Source organism: Anser anser (assembly GCF_964211835.1).
Source record: "Anser anser genome assembly, contig: SUPER_W_unloc_4, whole genome shotgun sequence".
In the NCBI taxonomy this organism is placed as follows: domain Eukaryota; kingdom Metazoa; phylum Chordata; class Aves; order Anseriformes; family Anatidae; genus Anser; species Anser anser.
Genome location: NW_028154228.1, coordinates 300900 through 323881, shown reverse-complemented (window position 1 = coordinate 323881; position 22982 = coordinate 300900). Strand labels below are relative to the sequence as shown.

General features: G+C 47.9%; 2 protein-coding genes across 2 annotated transcripts in view; one reads left to right on the top strand and one right to left on the bottom strand.

Moving 5' to 3' along the window:
• Nucleotides 1-1230: 1230 nt before the first annotated feature.
• Nucleotides 1231-13576, bottom strand: LOC310888932 (G2/mitotic-specific cyclin-B2-like; the record flags this gene model as incomplete). The annotated part of the gene is made up of 3 exons (XM_083852573.1): nt 1231-1978; nt 12533-12775; nt 13464-13576. 3 exons carry the CDS (start codon nt 13574-13576, stop codon nt 1231-1233), a joined length of 1104 nt encoding a protein of 367 aa, XP_083708699.1.
• An 8672-nt stretch (nt 13577-22248) lies between these two features.
• Nucleotides 22249-22982, top strand: part of LOC310888931 (G2/mitotic-specific cyclin-B2-like) — a gene marked incomplete at both ends in the record, with an annotated part of 147948 nt that continues 147214 nt past the window's right edge. The window contains one exon of the mRNA XM_083852572.1: nt 22249-22290. Within this exon, the coding sequence (XP_083708698.1) occupies nt 22249-22290 (42 nt within the window). The remainder of the gene's footprint in view (nt 22291-22982) is intronic.

The following is a 22982-nucleotide window of genomic DNA, read 5'->3' as shown; positions in this document are numbered from 1 at the left end:
AGCCATTAAGATTTCCTTCTTGAGGAGCGCCCAGCCTTCCTGGACTCCTTTGCCCTTCAGAACCTCCTCCCAAGGGACTCTGCCAACCAGTGTCCTGAACAGCTCAAAGTCAGCCCTCCGGAAGTCCAAGACAGCGGTTTTACTGGTCCCCTTCCTGACTTCGCCAAGAATAGAGAACTGAACCATTTCGTGGTCACTCGGCCCAAGACAGCTCTCGACCACCACATCTCCCACCAGTCCATCACTGTTTGTGAACAGAAGGTCTAGCGGGGCTCGTCCCCTGGTAGGTTCACTAACCAGCTGCGTCAGGAAGCTGTCTTCCATGCTCTCCAGAAACCTCTTAGACTGCTTCCTCTGGGCTGCGTTGTGCTTCCAGGATATGTCTGGGAAGTTGAAGTCCCTCATGAGAACAAGCGCTGACGATCTCGCGGCTTCTGCCAGCTGCCTGTAGAACTCCTCATCTGTCTCCTCATCCTGGTTCGGCGGTATATAACAGACCCCCACCAGGATGCTTGCCTTGTTGGCCTTCCCGCTGATCCTAACCCATAGGGACTCAACCTTATCATTCCCAGCCTCCAGTTCCTCAACATCAAAACACTCTCTAATATAGAGAGCCACACCACCACCCCTTCTGTGCTGCCTGTCCCTTCTGAAGAGCCTATAGCCAGACATTGCAGCACTCCAGTCATGAGAGTGGTCCCACCACGTTTCCGTGATGGCAACTGTTGTGGTTTAACCCGGCTGGCAGCTAAACACCACACAGCCGTTCGCTCACCCTCCCCCCTCCCTCTCTGGGATGGGGGAGAGAAACGGGAAAGTGAAGCCGGTGAGTTGAGATAAAGACGGTTTATTAAGACAGGAATATAATAATAACAATAATAATAATAATAGTGATAATGATAATAGTATTAATAATAATAATGTGTAAGAAAACAAGTGATGCACAATGCAATTGCTCACCACCCGCTGACCGATGCCCAGCCTATCCCCGAGCAGCCCGCCCCCCACCCCGGCCAGCCACCCCTATATATTGTTTAGCATGACGTCAGATGGTATGGAATACCCCTTTGGCCAGTTTGGGTCAGCTGTCCTGGGTCTGTCCCCTCCCAGCTCCTGCTGCACCCCCAGCCTGCTCGCTGGCAGGACAGAGCGAGAAGCCGAAAAGTCCTTGGCCTGGTGTAAACACTGCTCTGCAACAATTAAAACATCAGCATGTTATCAGCGCTCTTCTCATCCTAATCCAAAACATAGCACCCTACCAGCCAGTTGTTCTGCTTCCATTGCTGTAACCACCCCCAACTGAAGTCTCTTACGAGGTACTGAATGAGTTTGTAAGAAGCGGTCCATTATTGCGACACACATGTACAGTGTTTCCTGCAGAAGCTGGAATTTTGAGTGGACCTGGACAAGCCAGTCAACTAAAATTGCACGCATACGCCCATTGACTGTCTTCCCATCAAGGTAACGTGGGCGCACCGACTGCTGCAGCTCAAGCTGTCTCAGATACAGATAGATGTCTTTTACATAGTCACTACAGAGCTGGGGATTCCCACAGTCCTCGGCATCAATGTCTTCTACGTTGTTGAGCAACACATCAGAGAAGGCTTGGCACAAATCCTCTTCTTGCATAGATACATCCATAGGGACAGGAGACAGAACCTTTGGAACAGTAGTTTCTTTGAGCACTTGTTTCACAGCAGCTGGAGGATTAGGCGGTATAATTGTATTCGTCATCTTACTGGGCTTTACGGATGATTTGAAGCAGTCTGTTTTCTTAGTTACACATGTTCCTCTTGTTGTAACTTTGTTTCCTATTTCTTCCAAAGCAGCCCTTTTAGCAGTCACTTGGCTTTTGGCTTTACCATTAAGTTCAGTCACAGCATTCTCCAACCCCCTGGCAACCTCGCCGTTGAGCAGCCTGCATTTTAGGATTTTGCAGTTGTTCAGGGGTGAATGTCCAAAACACTGGAGGTGACCACTGCTCTAGAAACCTGCCCATATCCTCCCACACTCCCTGCCACTCGCAACTATCCCGCCTCAAGACAGATCTCCGGATGAGATTCCTAAGTAGTTGTTTAACCCACAACAAAACCTGAAGCGCATTCAGGAGACATAACAACAAGAGCAGGCTGGTCTGAGTATCCCAAGGATATTCAACATCTCGGAGAACCACCGTAACTAGCTCGGGGGATAAGAGGGTGGTGAAGGAGAAAGGGAGAGTGAACAGGTAGGGAAACATGTCTTCCCCTGTCCCCTTCACAGATTGGCTCCCTAACGAAAACAGGCAATAGGTGTAATTGCTAATAGTTTCCGAGATATGGTTTCCAAAGTATAGAGTCGACGTCAATGCTGAGTACAAATACCAGGTTAGTCTCTTGACCAGAAATTTCATCATTTCATAAGCCATTGTTACACCGCACAGTACCATAACAATCTTAAACCAGGGCCCGGAAAGGATAAACAGTGCAACAGGGAGCACATACAGAAAGTAACGCACTATAAAACTCAATTTGGAAAACAGGCACAGCAGACTGGAGATTAAGGCAATCAACATCGTGACTAGCAACTATTAAGCAGGTCCAATACTTATACCAATTTTAGTTTAACACACTCTGGTCAAATTTGTCGATATCTCAACCCTTCGAGCCCCACGTTGGGCGCCAAAAGGACTGTTGTGGTTTAACCCGGCTGGCAGCTAAACACCACACAGCCGTTCGCTCACCCTCCCCCCTCCCTCTCTGGGATGGGGGAGAGAAACGGGAAAGTGAAGCCGGTGAGTTGAGATAAAGACAGTTTATTAAGACAGGAATATAATAATAACAATAATAATAATAATAGTGATAATGATAATAGTATTAATAATAATAATGTGTAAGAAAACGAGTGATGCACAATGCAATTGCTCACCACCCGCTGACCGATGCCCAGCCTATCCCCGAGCAGCCCGCCCCCCACCCCGGCCAGCCACCCCTATATATTGTTTAGCATGACGTCAGATGGTATGGAATACCCCTTTGGCCACTTTGGGTCAGCTGTCCTGGGTCTGTCCCCTCCCAGCTCCTGCTGCACCCCCAGCCTGCTCGCTGGCAGGACAGAGCGAGAAGCCGAAAAGTCCTTGGCCTGGTGTAAACACTGCTCTGCAACAATTAAAACATCAGCATGTTATCAGCGCTCTTCTCATCCTAATCCAAAACATAGCACCCTACCAGCTACTATGAGGAAAAATTAACTCTGTCCTAACTGGAACCAGGACAGCAACCAAGTCATAGCCTTCCCGCTGCACGATGGCTTCCAGCTCCTCTTGTTTGTTACCCATGCTGCGTGCGTTAGTGTAGATGCACTTCAGTTGGGCCATTGCCTTCTTTCCCGGCTTTGCCATTGTTCCCCCTGGTACAGCTCCAACAAGCCTAATTTCAGCCCCATCCCCCCTCTTTCCTAGTTTAAAGCCCTCTCAACGAGCCCTGCCAGCTCCTGGGCTGGGATCTGTTTTCCCCTTAGAGATAGGGACCCGTCTGCGGTCACCAGGCCGGGTGCCGAGTAAAGCGCCCCGTGGTCAAAAAAAAACAAAATTTCTGTGTTGGCAACAGCCTCTGAGCCACGTGTTAATCAGGTGGGCTTTCCGTGTCCTCTCGGTACCCCTCCCTGCCACTGCAGGGATAGACGAAAACACCACCTGTACTCCCGCTCCATCCACTAACCGTCCCAGTCCCCTAAAGTCCCGTTTGATAGCCTTCAGGCTTCTCTCTTCAATATCATCACTGCCAGCCTGGACTATCAAAAGAGGGTAGTAGTCAGAGGGGCGAACCAGGTTGGGAAGCTTCCTGGCAACATCCCTGGCCCCAGGGAGGCAGCAGACTTCCCTCCGGGTAGGGTCAGGTCGACAAATAGGGCCCTCTGTTCCCCGGAGAAGGGAGTCGCCTACAACGATCACCCTTCTATCTTTCTTGGTGGAGGCACTCTTGAGGCGTGGAGTCGGCTTCCTCACCCTAGGTATCCTCCTGGGTAGACTTTCTACCTCGTCCTCACCCACCGGTCTCTCAAGCTCCAGGGCCTCAAATCTGTTACGTAAGGGCACCTGGGAAGGTGGGGCTGGGGGGGGGGGGGGGGGGCATCGCCTGCGAGGTCGAGCAGGGACCTGTCTCCATTCCTCCTCAACTCCTAGGTCGCCTCCCTCTGCCCGACAGCGACAGGGCAGGGGGTCCACCCCCATTTGGGGCGTCTCACCCTGGTACCTCTCCTTCAGGTTCCTGCAGGGAGTCGCTCCACCAGTCTATCTCCCGCTCACACTCCCTGATAGCCCTCAACCTATCCACTTCCTCTTTGAGTTCTGCCACCAGGTGGACCAGGTCATCCACCTGCTCGCACCTCACACACACGGTGCCTCTGCCTCCCTCAGATGGCAGCAACAGGCTCAGGCAGTCCCTGCACCCAGAGACCTGAACTGCCGCATTGTTGAGCAGGCGGTCAGTCTGGGTGGGTACAGACTTTCTAGAGAGAGCGCTCTGCCTGGTGAAGACCATTGCTGCCTAGCTAGCGGTCGACAGCCGTTAAAGGTGTTGTTCTTATGGGCGGGGGGAGACTCTGCCCCCTCCGCCCTCCCTGCTCGCCCTGCCTGCGCGAACTGCCACTCAAACTGCCAAGCCCCACCCTTCTGACGTGCCACGCCCTGTTTGCCCGCCCTGGTCGCCGCGCTCCTGGTCGCTCGCGCTCCCTAGGGGCTGCTTTTGAACGGCCGGGGAGGGGGCGCTGCTGGCTCCGCCTACGCCTCGTCAGCCTCCCTCGTGGGGGCTGCCGGGTCCTGGCGGCTTCCTCGAGCGGCCTCGATGTCGGAAAAAAAGCCCTGCCTGTCCCGATCCCCCGCTCCGCTGCAGAACGCGTCTGCCCCGGAGCCGATCGCCTTGGCAAGAGCAATACAGGCTTATTTAGCAATACAGGCACAGCATCAGTGTCTCTTAATTGCAGAAAATGCCACCAGTCATTTTACTGTATGTCAAAAAAATCCCTCAGTCAGTGAATTGCAACATGTTTTTTTTGGCAGTCAGTCATGACAATTCAGCATGGGGTTCTTGCTGTTGCATTTGGTTCTTGCTGATGCATTTGTGTTTGTCAGCAACAGAGGCTTGGCAGATTAAGGGAAAAGTCCTGTCTCATCTACCCCACTGTCTTCATGTGGGGCCTGTCCCAGCAGGCCTGAAACTTTTAGTAGGAATTTTCCTCCTGCCTCCCGTAAGGCTGGGTGCATCACAGAATCACAGAATGGTTGAGGTTGGAAGGGACCTCTGAAAATCATCTAGTCCAACCTCCCTGCCAAGCAGGATCACCTAAAGCATGTTGCGCAGGATGGCATCCAGGCGGGTTTTGAATATCTCCAGAGAAGGAGACTCCACAGCCTCTCTGGGCAATCTGTTCCAGTGCTCTGTCACCCTCACAGTAAAGAAGTGCCCCCTCATATTGAGCTGGAACCTCCTGTGCTTCAGTTTGTGCCCGTTGCCTCTCGTCCTCTCGCTGGGCACAACTGAAAAGAGACTGGCTCCATCCTCTCGACACCCTCCCCTGAGATATTTAAACACATTGATGAGGTCTCCCCTCAGTCTTCTCTTTTCCAGGCTAAACAGGCCCAGTTCTCAAACCCTGTCCTTGTACGACAGGTGCTCCAGTCCTCTAATCATCTTAGTAGCCCTCCTCTGAACTCGCTCCAGTAGTTCTATGTCCTTCTTGTACTGGGGAGCCCAGAACTGGACACAATACTCCAGGTGTGGCCTCACCAGGGCTGAGTAGAGGGGGAGGATCACCTCCCTTGACCTGCTGGTAATCACCTCCTGTTCCTGTGTCTTTCTTGTCCAAGAACTATGTGTTTTGCTAGTCTCACATGAGTAAAACCACAGCAGAAACATAGGTTTTGTTACCAGAGTAGAGCTGGATAAGCATGAACTTAATCTGCGATCAGCCTTCGTTAGCAAGATGTTCTTTCCGTGCAGCGCTGCTCTAGGTGAGAGCTGTCCTGTCTGCCATCAAGCAGATCCAGTGAGCATTCAGTTCATGTGCCTTGCAGTGTGAATTAAAAAAGTATAATTTTCAGCTGATCGAGACATGATATAATTCCTGCTGTCATCATTTATCAAGGTGCTTCTTTACATGCAAAGAGAATACTTTGCTGAATGATATAGGAAAGTTATAAGCAAATGTTGATGCATTTTGGTCTATGCATCTCCTTGTTACCTTTGGCATGAAAATTATTCCAAGAGTGGGGATGGAGGCAGGGAGATGAAGTGCCTTCCTTTGCACAACTGCACTGACTGCAGTGCTCTCTGATAATGAGGGATGTTTCAGAGATGGTATCATAAATGGTATAGAATAAGGGCTGGATACTGTCCTGGTTTTGTCCACCAGAGAACTGACGAAGACCCCCTAGCAACAGGCCGCGCAGTCGTAGAAGACACCAGGAGGTGCCACTAAACCTGGAACTACTAGGTGCCACTAAACCTGGAACTACTAGGATAATCGAGACTCTGGCGGGCTTAGGTGCGCGCCGTTGGCGGAACAGGAGTCTCCCCGGCCTCCCAGCGCTGTTTTACTTATCGCTGCTTGCTGAAATGCTCAAATAAATTGAAATTCGATCTACCTTACCCACGATGTGTCGGGAATGATTTCTACCAGAACTAATTTATAACACGTGAGATGCAGCATCGCTGCGAAGCGAGTGCGGAGTTCCAATCCGCAGTTCCATATTCTCCACGAGGGGAACGGCCGGAGGCAAACGAAGCTCATGACAGATTGAAAGGAAGTGCAGTTTTATCCAAGTGTTGACTGGTGGTGCCTAGTATATGGGCCCGGCGGTGCATCTTGTAATCCTATTTTGTTCTTAAATGTTTTGAGTTTGACAAGGAGGAAGGTGGGAGCATTATCTAAGTAACAGTTTAGAAGATTTGGTGTATTCACTGTGGTGTTTGGTTGGTTTCCCAAGTATTGGAGGGGGGCGGGGCGCCTGACTGATTATCAAAGCTGTAGAACAGAGAGTCACTTAGTCACTTCTTTGGTGGTTCGGGCTTGAGTCCTGGGAATTTGGTAAGAAGGGGGAGAGCGAATTTATTTAGGCCTCAATACCTTTTTAAACCCCCATATTGACGGATACATAGGAGTGATTCCTTGTTTTGTGTGGGCTTACTAACAAAGTGCGTGAGAAAAAATTGGCATTCGGCTTGGGTCCTGTTGAAATGTAAATGTTGTGAAAAAGATGGCATTGTTTGTTTAGAAGACGGAGGGCTGAGTGCTTCAGGTGTTTTCCTAGGTTTTCCTAGGTTTTGTCTAGGATAGAGTTAATTTTCCTCCTAGTAGCTGGTAGGGTGCTGTGTTTGGGATTTAGGATGAGAATAATGTTGATATCACGCTGATGTTTTAATTGTTGCAGAGCAGTGCTTACACTAAGCCAAGGACTTTTCAGCTTCTCACACTGTCTTGCTGTGGGAACAAAAATGTTGTTTTTGCACAGAGTTACAATGTTTAGAGGGAAGGAATGTGTTATTGAGATATGTTTGCAGTGATAAGAAAGCTTAACAGACAATGCAGACAACCAGACTCAGTGCAATTAGGCGAAAATCATGGTATCAAGTCAAGTCAGATAAGGGAAGAAACATTACCACCTCAAAGACTGTAAAAATCAAAAGAAATTTGAAAAATAACAGGCCGGCAACTGAAAGCCATGTATTGTCTGTGAAGCATGGGATAGGTTGTGAACCTGGACTACACAGTCAATGGGGAAACAGGGGGGGGTCCCGGTCCTCGAGAAAAAAAATATATAAACGGTGTTATGTAACTAGTAGGCACGCTCCTGCTTGTGAGACGCCCGCCACTGCAATCGCAAATAAAATTGCTACTTCACTGAGATCCTCACCTGAGCCTGTGTTATTGGCTACAGAGTGTTTCTCACACTGCCAGCGGGCAGGCTGGGAATGCAGCAGGAACTGGGAGGGGACAGATCCAGGACAGCTGACCCAAACTGGCCAAAGGGGTATTCCATACCATCTGACGTCATGCTAAACAATATATAGGGGTGGCTGGCCGGGGTGGGGCGCCGGCTGCTCGGGGATAGGCTGGGCATCGGTCAGCGGAAGGTGAGCAATAGCGTTATGCATCGCTTGTTTTGTATACACTATTACTAGTAGTACTATTATCATCATTATTATTATTTTCCTTTTCTGTCCTAATAAACTGTCTTTATCTCAACCCACAAGCTTTCATTTTTTTCCTGATTTTCTCCCCTATCCCAGAAAATGAGGGGGGAGGGTGAGCGAACGGCTGTGTGGTGCTTAGCTGCTGGCCGGGTTAAACCACAACAATAGTGCTGGCAAATGCTTGTCAAAAGCCCAAGTCTGATAGTGCTGGAAATGAATTGCAGTTTACCCACAAACAAATGAGGCACTGGAGGTCAGGCATATTGCAGTCCTGAGGGGCTCTGTAGGGTAAAGCCTGACAGCTCCTCCTGTCCTCTCAAATGCCACTCAGAGGTGCTAATTGCTTTCTGTGGTTCACTGAGATTGGGACAGTGACTGCAAAATGAAGGCAAACAAATCCATGGTGCAGTCACTGCTGCATCACCAAGCCACAAAAATGTGAAAAATGAGTGCTCTTCTCTGGCTCCTATGTGAAATTCTGTGTGGGAAGATTCCTCAGTACCACCACAGGCCAGAGTGGCTTTTCATTATGCATAAAACCCCCTTTCATTCAAGAGTGAGAATGCCTTAAGTCTCCTGTGAAGAAGGGCAACTGGCTAGTATAAAATTTGGTGAAGCACAGATCACTTTACAGAGACTACAGCTCTGGATCTGTTTCTAAGTGGTTATAGGACATTATCAATGATCTTTGGTTATCTCTGTCGGTATACAGTAAAATTTGCAGATAAGGATAGTGATGTATAATTATGTTATGCAGGTGTGTTTGCCCTTAAATACCCACTAGACCCCGTTTCATTTTCTTCCTCCCTCAGCTTAAGTGCTGATAAGGAGTCCAAATTGGTGTTTTGAGAGATGTTGAGGGAGATCTCTGCAATCACAGTTGGTTTGAACTCTAAATTGAAAATTCATTTCTTCTTCTCCATAGAGTGACTTTATTTATGTAACTACTGCCAGGCACTGGTTAGTCTTAGCCAGACCTGTAAAATGTAACCACACCTCTCCAGGAGCCTGGGAAAACTAAAAAGCCAGATCTAGACATCTAAAAATGTGTGATTTCTTCCTTACTAGCAAGCAATGAGTTTAAATAAGTAGTTTACATTAACAGTGCTTTCCAGGGTTGAGGCAGGGTAAGAGAAAGGGAAATATAATGACAAATACAGTTGGCAAAGATTAATGAAAGTTTACTACACCCACAGCATATAGCTCTGGTTTTGTGTCTGTGTCTAGATGTGGCTGGGGACCATGATCTGAGATACTGCACAATCGAGACCGATGTGTCTCAGTTAGACTCATTTGAATCTCCAGGTAGGAGCAAAAAATTATTAATAATCTATCAGTTTTGAAGAAATGTTGAGAGCTCTGTTCCCATCTCCTTCAAAATTACTTCAGATATGCACATTCAACACTGAATACCTGAGAGGAAGATTTCTTTTTTGTCCACTGATGCAGAACATCTTATTATAAGAGATTTATGCTGGTTGATAAGGCTTATTCTCATTGTCAGAAAGAGTCTGACAGATTCCTCCCCTGAGAATGCAGTTATCTTCTCACCCTCAAAAGTAAGCTTTGCAAAATTTGACTAAAATGCAGAGAAGCAAAGTCCAGAGTTAAGTTTTGTACATAATCAGACTTTTAAAAAGAAGCTGACAGGATGTGGATTGTAGTAGATGACTACTGACAGTCACTGTTCAGAAATAATTCAGCCATTACAGCTGAGTAGCAGAGGTAGTACACTCGCACTCCCTGTAGATACTTCAAGGAGGAGCTGTTGGTATTAAATGAGATTTTATTTAAAGGCAGCTGGGTTGTAATTGCCAAAAAGTTAGAGACAAACAGATCAGTGGTAAGCAGTTTCAGAGTAAAGCACACTTAAACCTGAATGCTCAGTTAAAGCCTGATGATCTTCAGACCCAATAAGCAGCAGAAAGGACTCAGTGAACTACAGGGTTTAACTACAGCCACTTCTTTTGACAGAGCTGAACATCATCAGCATTAAAACCTCCTACCAGTGAATACTCCAGGGAAGGGGCACAGAAGGCAAAATTAAACCAATGTGATGCCAGATCCTGGGAACCACCACTACCATGTCCATATCACAAGGGAAGGGACAAGTTTGAGCCCCAAATCTTTGCCGTACACTACTGTTTGCAGGTCCAGGCAGTGGAGGGGATTAATTTGGATTAGCAAGCTAGTTCATAGAATTTAGTTTTTAGTATTTAAAATCTTGAATTATGACTATAGGAAGGGAAGAAGCAGGGAATCATGCTTTTGAGGAGTCCTGACATGCTGGGTGGAACTGGCTGTTGTGTTATGCTATGGGATGCTGACCAAAGGACTGTGGTATCCCAAAACACTCAGGTTTCTGTGGGACTCTTTGGCTCTGGCTGGGCACAGCAGAGCTTCCCATCGCTTTTAAATCTTGTAAACTTCCCTACATTTATGTGATTTTAAACAGATTTTGTCTCAGTAAATCAGCATGAGCATGACCAGTTTTACATTTCTTGTACCCACTAAGATCTTGTTCTGTCACAAAACAGAAAATATGGTTTGAGGCTTCTCATTATTAGCAAGCCTCTCGTAGAAGCCAGTGCAAATGATTATGTGGGATCATACAAACCCACCAGCTAAATGGCATCCAGACTGCAGAGTGAGGTTACTCCCCTCAGATATTTATATTCATTGATGAGGTCTCCCCTCAGTCTTCTCTTTTCCAAGATAAACAGGTCCAGTTCTCAAACCCTGTCCTTGTACGACAGGTGCTCCAGTCCTCTAATCATCTTAGTAGCCCTCCTCTGAACTCGCTCCAGTAGTTCTATGTCCCTCTTGTACTGGGGAGCCCAGAACTGGACACAATACTCCAGGTGTGGCCTCACCAGGGCTGAGTAGAGGGGGAGGATCACCTCCCTTGACCTGCTGGCAACACTCTTCCGAATGCAGCCCAGGAAACCATTGGCCTTCTTGGCCACAAGGGCACATTGCTGACTCATGGTCAGCCTGCTGTCCACCAGGACTCCCAGGCGTCTCTCTGCAGAGCTGCTCTCCAGCAGGTCAGCCCTCAGCCTGTACTGGTGCTTGGGGTTATTCCTCCCTAGGTGCAGGACCCTGCGCTTGCCCCTGTTGAACTTCATGAGGTTCCTCTTGGCCCAATCCTCCAGCCTGTCGAGGTCCCTCTGAATGGCAGCACAGCCCTCTGGGGTATCAGCCACTCCTCCAAGCTTCGTGTCTTCAGCAAACTTACTGAGGGTGCACTCCATTCAATCATCCAGATTGCTGATGAATAAGTTGAACAACACTGGACCTAGTACTGATCCCTGGGGGAGCACCTCTAGCTACAGGCCTCCAACTAGACTCTGCACCGCTAAGCACAATTCTCTGAGCTCTGCCATCCAGCCAAGTGCCAGTCCACCTCACTGTCCACTTATCTAGGCCGCACTTCCTGAGCTTGTCTATGAGGATGTTAAGGGAAACAGTGTTAAAAGCCTTGCTTAAGTCCAGGTAGACAACATCCACTTATCTCCCCTCATCTACCCAGCTAGTCATCTCATCATAGAAGGATAGCAGATTGGTCAAACATGATTTCCTCTTGGTGAATCCATGCTGACTATTCCTGATCACCTTCTTATCCTCCACATGCTTGGAGATGACCTCCAGGATGAGCTGTTCCATCACCTTTCCAGGGACAGAGGTGAGGCTGACTGGCCTGTAGTTGCCTGGGTCCTCCTTCTTGCCCTTTTTGAAGACTGGCGTGACACTGGCTTTCTTCCAATCCTCAGGCACCTCTCCTGTTCTCCATGACCTTTCAAAGATGATGGAGAGTGTCCTAGCAATAACATCAGCCAGCTCCCTCAGCACCTGTGGGTGCATTCCATTGGGGCCCATGGATTTGTGGATGTCAAGTTTGCTTAGATGAGCTCTGACCTGATCCTCTTCGACCAAGGGAAAGTCCTAATTTTGCCGGACTTCCTCTCTTGTCTCCAGGGTCTGAGATCCCTGAGGGCTGATCTTAGCAGTAAAGACTGAAGCAAAAAAGGTTTCTCCGTATCCTTTGTCACCAGGGCACCCGCCCCATTCAGCAGCAAGCCAACATTTTCCCCAGTCTTCCTTTTTCTACTTATGTATTTGAAGATGATGCCTGAATACTGACCAACTGTCTTGGACTCCCCTTCCTTCTAGGGCCCTAACCCATTGAATTCTTCCAAGTAGATCCCTGAAGAGGACAAAGTCTGCTCTCCTGAAGTCCAGGGTCGCAATCCTACTTTTTGCCCTGCTTCCTCCTCTCAAGATCCTGAACTCCACCATGAACTCCGTGGTCACTGCAGCCAAGGCCACCCCCTACCCTCACATCTCCAACTAGTCTTTACTCATTCGTTAGTACAAGGTCCAGCAGCACACCTCCCCTTGTTGGCTTCTCCACCACCTGTGCCAAAAAGTTGTCATCAATGCACTGCAGGAACCTCCTGGACTGTTTGTGCCTAGCTGTGTGGTCTTCCCAGCAGATATCAGGGTGGTTGAAGTCCCCCATGAGAACCAGGGCTTGTGACTGAGAGGCTACTTGGAGCTGTCTGAAGAGGGCTTCATCCACCTCCTCTTCCTGATCAGGTGGCCTGTAGCAAACACCCACAACAGTGTCAGCCATGGTAGCCTGCCCTTTAGTCCTTACCCATAAGCTCTCAACTCGCTCTTTTGTGAGAAACACTCTGTAGCCAATAACATAGGCCCAGGCGAGGATCTCAGTGAAGTAGCAATTTTATTCGCGATTGCAATGGCGGGCGTCCCACAAGCAGGAGCGCACCTACTAGTTCCATAACACAGTTTATATACTTTTTTTCTTGAGGACCGGGACCCTCCCCTGTTTCCCCATTGACTGGGGAATCCAGGTTCAAAATCTATCTGGTGCTTCACAGACAATACATGGCTTTCAGTTGCAGGCCTGTTATAAGTCAAATTTCTCTTGCCTTTTATACTCTTTGAGGTGGTAATGTTTCTTACACAGTGATTTCCGCCTAATTGCTCTAAGGATTCTGGTTGTCTGCATTTTACAAGGTTGTCTGTTAAGCTTTCTTATCACTGCAAGCACATCTCAATACCACATTCCTTCCCTCTAAACAATGCATCTCTGTGCAAAAACAACATTTTTATTCCCACATTTTGTTCACCCCTGGGCAGAGCTCCACGCATTCCAGTTGCTCTCTCACATAACGAGCAACTCTACCACCTTGCCTTCCTGGCCAGTCTTTTCTAAAAAGCATGTAGCCTTCCATGACAGCATTCCAGTCATGCGAGCTATCCCACCATGTCTCTGTGATTGCAATGACATCATAGCCTTGCGACCGCATGCAGATCTCCAGTTCTTCCTGTAGAAGAAGGTCTTCATGTAGACCTTCCTGTGAAGGTCTTGGAGCCATGTATTGATCAGCTGGGTTTGCCTGTTTCTTTCAGTAATGATCCCCACTACTGGAAGGATGGAGGAAAGCACTACCTGTGCACCTGATCCTTCAACCAGTCGCCCCCAAGCCCTAAAGTCCCTTTTGATCACTCTTGGGCTTCTTTTTGCCACATTGTCACTGCCAACTTGAAAAACCAATAAAGGGTAATAATCAGAGGGACATATCAGGCAAGTGACTCTCTGAGCAATGTCTTTTACCCATGCCCCAGGGAGACAGCAGACTTCCCTATGGGTCAGGTCTGGATAACAAATCGGGCCTTCTGTTCCTTTCAGAAGGGAGTTCCCTATGACTATAACCCTTCTTTTTTTTTTTTTTCAGCAAAGATTCCCAACTTGGTACTGATCACTTAATGCCATACCATGGACGTGCGACAAAGAAGTCAGCATGGCTATCCGGTATAACATTCTCCAGTTCCAGATTAGTATAATTACAGAAAATACAAGACTTATACCAACTAAGATCAATATGACTATGATCGGGTGACACAATGTATTGAGAATGTCATTTGCCGTTGGTGACCACCCGATGAGTGTACCCCACCAGTGATGACCAGCATCTGTTTATATTGTATTGTTAGACTTGCTCAACTGGTGGGATACCACTGGTGCCAAATATAAAAATCACACTCGACAATTCTAACAAAGTTACAAATACAAAAGTTAGAATTATTTTTGCTAGGGAGAGTTATATTCTCCTTATCTACTTCTACAAAAGCACAAGCAGTTCTTAAACACACACAGCCTTGACCAATATATAAACACAGTCTTTTGACTAGTATTTGGATGAATTTCAAAGTGGCAAACACCTTGCTCAGTGTCAAGACATACATCCTGAGCGTCAATTGTGCTGCTTTCACAGATAAATCCTTGTTGTTCCCGGGTAACACATGATTCCAGATTTAGAGTCTGCCACTTCCCACTCCCCATCCGTGACCATGTTCTATGCTCCAAAGGATAGAGCACTGTCTCCTCATGGTTTAATCCTAGTGCAATGATGGGGTGGATAACGTAAACTGTGGCATTACGTATAGTAAGCACAAAGGCAGGAGCTATGTTAACAATGGCTCCTATTAGGTAAATGGCTCCTAAATAGGTAAAATTTACCAGAGTCCACCAAGATTGGAACTTCCTCTTAAAATCATTGGCATTGTCCCAAGCAGCCTTTCGGACTTCAACCGGGAAAATGCCTTCATTTACTTCCCTAATGATAATTGCAGTGCAGGTAGTAAGGAGCACCTGGTATGGTCCTTCCCACTGTGGTTTCAAAGTTTTCTCTGCAAGAGACTTGACATATACATAATCTCTAGGTTGTATGTCATGCACCGGTCCATCCAGCTCTCTACTCTGAGTTCCAGCTACTTATTTCTCTATTTTTCTGAGTTGTTTACTCAAAGCTACCAAATAGGTAGACAACGTCTCCTCCCCAACCTGGGTAGACATTCCTTTCTGAATTCCATATGGTCTCCCATAAAGCATTTCAAAAGGACTTAATTTTTAATCCGCAGCAATGCTAGCGGGGGAGCTTGGGGCCAGGGCAAGTTAGCTTCTTGCCCTAACCGTACAATTTGTTGTTTGATCAAATGGTTCATTTTCTCCACTTGGCCACTCGATTGAGGGTGGTATGGAGTGTGGAGTTCCCAATCTATGCCCAAATGCCGACTAATTTGCTGTAGTATTTTTGAAATAAAGTGTGGGCCCCGGTCTGAGGACATGGTGGCTGGAACTCCGAAGCGTGGTATTATTTCTTGTAGCAATATCTTGGTTACTTCTCGGGCTTTGGCAGTTCTAGTGGGTACCGCCTCTGGCCAACCTGAAAAAGTATCCGGTAATACCAACAAATATCGATACCCCCCTTTTCTTGGAAGTTCAGAAAAGTCAATCTGCCATTGTTGTCCAGGCCCATGGCCTTTCCCGATCTGGCCCAATTTCGGTTTGGGGGTATTTTGGGGGTTTGTCTGGAGGCAGAGGTCACATTGTCGGGTTACTTGTGTGACAGTAGCATACAAATTCCTAGCTGTACTTTTCCCAATCAGATAGTTATATAGGGAATTTATTCCCCAATGAGTTTTCTGGTGTTCTTCTCTTACTAGTGACCATAGCAAATTAGAGGGGATGACTAATTTCCCTTTCCCTTCTTCGGTAATAGCCCATCCCTCTTGGTTATACTCTCCCTTTTGACTTTCGATTAGTTTTCTGTCCTTTTTGTTATATACAGGCTTACCTTCAAGGGGAATCTGCCCGTCTGGGATTAGGGCTCCTTCAGTTGCTACCTCACCTTTTGCTGCTTCTTTTGCCTCTCTGTCCGCCAGACTGTTTCCTTCCTCCAATTCTGAGCTCACCTTCTGGTGTGCCTTATGGTGTGCATGATTGCTACCTTTTCAGGCAGCTGAACTGCTTCCAATAATCGCATTATTTCTTTTGCATGTTTGATGTTTTTCCCTTGCGAGTTCAACAGTCCTCTTTCTTTCCAGATGGCTCCATGTGCATGTACAACCCCAAATGCATATCTTGAGTCTGTATAGATGTTTATTTTCTTTCCTTTTGCTATTTCTAAGGCACGGGTCAGAGCAATTATCTCTGCCTTTTGTGCAGAGGTATCTGTTGGCAAAGGTCCAGATTCTATTACCTCTTTGCAAGTGGTAACTGCATACCCAGCATGTCGTTTTCCACTGATGGCGTAGCTGCTCCCATCAGTGAACCAGATTTCCAAATCATCAAAAGGAGTTTACAGCTGGAGTAGGTAGCTTTGATGGTCTCCAGGCAGTCGTGGTGTACTGGCTCCACTTTGGTTTTCACTGAGGAAAGAAGCTGGGTTGACAACGTTAGTTACCACTATTTCTACATCATCTACAGTGATAGCTTGGTATTTCAGGAACCTTTGTGGGGAAAGTCAGTGACCACCTTTCACTTCCAGCACTGCGGACACTGTGTGAGACACTAGCACAGTTATTTTCTGGTCCGAGGTGAACTTGCATGCTTCCTCGATATTTAGCACCACTGCTGCAATGGCTCTGAGGCATCCCGGCCATCCCTTGGCGGTGGCATCCAGCTGCTTAGAAAAATAAGCAACTGCACTTCAATATGGGCCCAGGTCCTGTGCTAGTATTCCCAGGGCAATCTCCTGTTTCTCATGGGAGAAGAGGAAGAATGGCTTATTCACATCTGGAAGTCCCAGAGCTGGAGCTGACATGAGAGCCTTCTTTAGTTGGTCAAAGGCTCGGGTGGCCTCCTTTGTCTATTGGAGGTCCCTGTTCCCATTTGCAATGAGCGCATACAGCGGTTTTACAAGCAATCCGTAACTATAGATACACAATCTGCACCACCCTGTCATTCCCAAAAAGGTTCGCAGTTCTTTTATTGTCTCAGGTTTCGGGGTTTGACATAGTGCTTCTTTACGATCTTGCCCCAAGGTCCGTTGTCCGGCACTAACCTCATAACCCAAGTAGATCACCTTCTGCTTTACCACCTGAGCCTTCTTCTTTGATACCCTGTACCCCTGGAGTCCCAGAAAGTTTAGGAGGCTTACCATACAGGCCACACATGCTTCTTCTGTCTGGGTGGCTATTAGGAGGTCATCTACGTACTGCAATAGCCTTCCTTCTCCTGGTGGGGCTTCCCAGGTCTCCAAGTCCTTTGCAAGTTGTTCTCCGAACAAGGTGGGCGAGCTCTTAAAGCCCTGAGGCAACCTTGTTGTCCTGGTTTCAGTTAGGACAGAATTAACTTTCCTCCTAGTAGCTGGTAGGGTGCTATGTTTTGGATTAGGATGAGAAGAGTGTTGATAACATGCTGATGTTTTAATTGTTGCAGAGCAGTGCTTACACCAAGCCAAGGACTTTTCAGCTTCTCGCTCTGTATCACAGTATCACAGTATCACAGTATCACAGATTTCTAGGTTGGAAGAGACCTCAAGATCATCGAGTCCAACCTCCGACCTAACACTAAGTACTCCACTAAACCATATCGCTAAGCTCTACATCTAAACGTCTTTTAAAGACCTCCAGGGATGGTGACTCCACCACCTCCCTGGGCAGCCCGTTCCAATGCTTTATAACCCTTTCGGTAAAGAAGTACTTCCTAACATCCAACCTAAAACTCCCCTGTCGCAACTTTCGCCCATTCCCCTTCGTCCTGTGGGCACATGGGAGAATAGACCAACCCCCACCTCTTTACAGCCTCCTTTAAGGTACCTATAGAGAGCGATAAGGTCGCCCCTGAGCCTCCTCTTCTCCAGGCTGAACAAGCCCAGCTCCCTCAGCCGCTCCTCGTAAGACTTGTTCTCCAGACCCCTCACCAGCTTGGTCGCCCTTCTCTGGACTCGCTCGAGCACCTCCATGTCCTTCCTGTAGCGAGGGGCCCAAAACTGAACACAGTACTCGAGGTGCGGCCTCACCAGAGCCGAGTACAGGGGCACAATCACTTCCCTAGACCTGCTGGCCACACTGCTTCTTATACAGGCCAGGATGCTGTTGGCCTTCTAGGCCACCTGGGCACACTGCTGGCTCATATTCAGCCGACTATCAACCAATACTCCCAGGTCCTTCTCGGCCAGGCAGCTTTCCAGCCACTCATCTCCCAGCCTGTAGCTCTGCTTGGGGTTGTTGCGCCCCAGGTGCAGGACCCGGCACTTGGCCTTGTTGAACTTCATACAGTTGACCTCAGCCCATCGCTCCAGCCTATCCAGATCCTCCTGCAGAGCCTTCCTGCCCTCGAGCAGATCGACACACGCACTTAGCTTGGTGTCATCTGCAAACTTACTGAGGGTGCACTGGACGCCCTCATCCAGGTCATCGATAAAGATATTAAAGAGGACCGGCCCCAGTACCGAGCCCTGGGGGACTCCACTAGTGACCGGCCTCCAACCAGATTTGACTCCATTCACCACAACTCTCTGGGCCCGGCTATCCAGCCAGTTTCTAACCCAGCGAAGCGTACGCCAGTCCAAGCCCCGAGCAGCCAATTTCTTGAGGAGAATGTTGTGGGGAATGGTGTCAAAAGCCTTACTGAGGTCAAGGTAAACCACATCCACAGCCTTTCCCTCATCCACCAAGCACGTCACTTGGTCATAGAAGGAGATCAACTGTCCTGCCAGCAAGCAGGCTAGGGGTGCAGCAGGAGCTGGGAGGGGACAGACCCATGACAGCTGACCCAAACTGGCCAAAGGGGTATTCCATACCATCTGACGTCATGCTAAACAATATATAGGGGTGGCTGGCCGGGGTGGGGGGGGCCGGCTGCTTGGGGATAGACTGGGCATCGGTCAGCGGGTGGTGAGCAATTGCATTGTGCATCACTTGTTTTCTTACACATTATTATTATTAATACTATTATCATTATCACTATTATTATTATTATTGTTATTATTATATTCCTGTCTTAATAAACTGTCTTTATCTCAACTCACCGGCTTCACTTTCCCGTTTCTCTCCCCCATCCCAGAGAGGGAGGGGGGAGGGTGAGCGAACGGCTGTGTGGTGCTTAGCTGCCGGCCGGGTTAAACCACAACAGTCCTTTTGGCGCCCAACGTGGGGTTCGAAGGGTTGAGACAACGACAGATTTGACCAGAGTGTGTTAAACTAAAATTGGTATAAATATTAGACCTGCTTATTAGTTGCTAGTCACAATGTCGATTGCCTTAATCTCAAGTCTGCTGTGCCTGTTTTCCAAATTGAGTTTTATAGCACGTTACTTTCTGTATGTGCTCCCTGTCGCGCTGTTTATTGTTTCCGGGCCCTGGTTTAAGATTGTTATGGTACTGTGCGGTGTAACAATGGCTTATGAAATGATGAAATTTCTGGTCAAGAGACTAACCTGGTATTTGTACTCAGCACTGTCGTCGACTCTATACTTTGGAAACCATATCTCGGAAACTATTAGCAATTACACCTATTGCCTGTTTTCGTCAGGGAGCCAATCTGTGGAGGGGACAGGGGGAGATATTTTTTCCTACCTGTTCACTCTCCCTTTCTCCTTCACCACCCTCTTATCCCCCGAGCTAGTTACGGTGGTTCTCCGAGATGTTGAATATCCTTGGGATACTCAGACCAGCATGTTCTTGTTGTTATGTCTCCTGAATGCGCTTCAGGTTTTGTTGAGGGTTAAACAACTACTTAGGAATCTCATCCGGAGATCTGCCTTGAGGCGGGATAGTTGCGAGTGGCAGGGAGTGTGGGAGGATATGGGCAGGTTTCTAGAGCAGTGGTCACCTCCAGTGCTTTAGAAATTCACCCCTGAACAACTGCAAAATCCTAAAAAGCTGGCAGAATGCTTGAAAAAAAGGTGTCATGACTCTGGCAGTTCCAAAGTGACACAAATCACTGTAGCGTGCTGGGGTCTGGCTTGTGCCTATCGAGCTGCAATTGATGCTAATATCAACCTAATGACAGCTCCTGCAGCCGCTCCAGCTCCTGCAGCTGCTCCCACTCCTGTGGCTGGGTCAGAGAAACGAGCTGTAGCAGTGCAAGTTGCCCCTGCAGAGGGTATTCCAAGCCCTGTGGCAGACCCTGTGGCTGGGTCAAAGAAACGAGCTGTAGCAGTGCAAGTTGACCCCGCAGAGGGTATTCCAACCCCTGTGGCAGACCCTGTGGCTGGGTCAGAGAAACGAGCTGTAGCAGTGCAAGTTGACCCCGCAGAGGGTATTCCAACCCCTGTGGCAGACCCTGTGGCTGGGTCAGAGAAACGAGCTGTAGCAGTGCAAGTTGCCCCTGTAGACAAGGTGAAAAATGGTATAGAGACTCAGGTCGTTTAGAACGCAGACAGTCTTCTGCTAGGTCTAGGTATAGAGAAGACGAGGCTGGGCCATCAGAGGTGCAGGAGGATGAAGATGAGGATGAGGATATCTAAAAATCAACAGTAACTACCCGAACCCTATACCAGTGTGAGCTACGAGATGTGCGAAAAGATTTTGGTCGCTGTATAGGTGAGCAGCTTGTCACCTGGCTGCTCCGGTGCTGGGTCACCAGCATTGTGTGGAATTAGAGGGCAGGGAAGCCAGGCGGCTGGGATCCCTTGCTAGAGACGCAGGCATTAACAAAGAAATTGGAGATGGAGCACGATCTCACAGCCTCTGGAGGCGTCTCCTGTCATCTGTGCAGGACAGGTATCCCTTCAAGGAAGAACTTGTATGTCTACCAGGCAAATGGACCACCATGGAGAAGGGAATCCAGTACCTGAGGGAATTAGCCGTACAGGAGGTAATTTATAAGGACCTAGACGACGCACAAATATCCACAGATCCAGATGAAGTCCAGTGTACACGACCCATGTGGTGGAAGTTTGTACGTAGTGCACCATCATCATATGCCAGCTCATTGGCAATAATGGCCTGGAAAGAGAATGAGGAACCCACAGTGGATGAAGTGGCTAAACAACTCCGTCAGTATGAAGAAAGTCTCTCCTCTTCCCTACAGGCCTGCGTCTCGGCTGTGGAGAAACTCTCTGAAGAGTTCCACCAACTTAAAGAGAGATTATTTTCCTCCCCACCTGTATAAACCAGTGTCTCAGCTATTAGGAGTAAAGGTTCATCTATGCAAGGAAGACAATATGGTGGGCACACACACTGCGCCACCCTGTGGTTTTACCTACGTGACCATGGAGAGGACATGAGAAAATGGGATGGAAAATCTACTGCGACCCTAGAGGCACGGGTACGTGAATTGCAAAAGAAAACAATTGGGAAAAAGGGGTTTTTCCCAAAACTCTGAAAAGTTTGCTGCTCCAACTTCCAGCAGGCAGTCCTTTAAACACAGAAATGAAGATTCTGACCAGGATTAGAGGGGCCCTGCCTCCAGCCAGGGGGAGGAAAGGGGCAATCGAGTTTATTGGACTGTGTGGATTCGATGGCCTGGCACATCAGACGCACAGAAGTATAAGGCTTTGGTAGACACCGGTGCACAATGTACTCTAATGCCATCAAGCTATAAAGGGCCAGAGCCCATCTGTATCTATGGGGTGACGGGGGGATCCCATGCAGTTAACTGTATTGGAGGCTGAAGTGAGTCTAACCGGGAATGAGGGGCAAAAGCACCGTACTGTGACTGGCCCGGATGCTCCGTGCATCCTTGGCATAGACGATCTTAGAAGAGGATATTTCAAGGATCCAAAAGGGTTCTGCTGGGCTTTTGGCATAGCTGCCTTAGAGACAGAGGACATTAAACAGTTGTCTACCTTGCCCGGTCTCTCGGAGGACCCTTCTGTTGTGGGGTCGCTGAGGGTTGAAGAACAGCAAGTGCCAATCGCTACCACAACTGTGCACCGGCGGCAATATCGCACCAACCGAGACTCCCTGATTCCCATCCATAAGCTAATTCGTCAACTGGAGAGCCAAGGAGTGATCAGCAAGACTCATTCACCTTTTAATAGTCCCATATGGCCAGTGCAAAAGTCTAATGGTGAGTGGAGACTAACAGTGGACTATCGTGGCCTGAACGAAGTATACCGTGTCCATGGTCTTGATGCAAACATGACTAAGGAAAGAGGCTGGGTTTACAGAATTAGTGATGAAAAACTTTAGGAAGTCCATTATACCCATTCCTTTTCTTCTTCAGTAGCTATCATTTGCATGTTGCAACAGTGTCCCCTTTTCCCGAAGGGGTCTTTCAAGCTTCAAGATGACAGGCTAGTTGTTTCCCGAATATGGTGCGGCTATTCTTGAACCCCTGTGGTAACACAGTCCAAGTAAGCTGAGTTTTTCGTCCTCTATTAGGATTTTCCCATTCAAAGGCAAAGAGTTTCTGGCTTTCAGTCACCATGGGCAGGCAGAAAAAGGCATCCTTTAAATCTAGTACTGTGAACCAAACTTGTCTGTTTTCTAATTTTGTCAAAAGGTTATTGCCATTTTTCCTTGTTCAAAAGAAATATTTGCATCCAATTTTTCCAGCAAGTCCCATCCTAACAAGGACCCTGGCAAATTGGGTAAGTACAAAAATTGATGAATTCCAATTATTTTTCCCAATTTAAATTAAAAGCATTGCAAATAAAAACGCCTTTTCCTGTTTCCATGACAGTTGTCTCGGACCCATCATGATCCCTCTCCCCCGAGGGCTCACACCTGTGATTTTGAGATCTCAGCCTCGGGTTGAGGCGGAACTACTAATATTCCTACATGCTCTTTCCCTGCTCATTCAACTTCAAACAGCTTTGTCAAATACTGCATGTCACACCTTTAACACCTTCAACAACCCTTTTAACACTGCCTTTATCTTTCTCCAGACTGTACTTTTCTAATGCCAACACCAAAGGCTCAGTCAGGGGCCAACTTAATTCCATACCTTTTCCCTCCAAGATGCTGAAACAACATATCAGTATACAACATTTCATCCTATTTTCCTTCTCTCCTCAAAAACAACATTAATTGCAAGACACTGTTA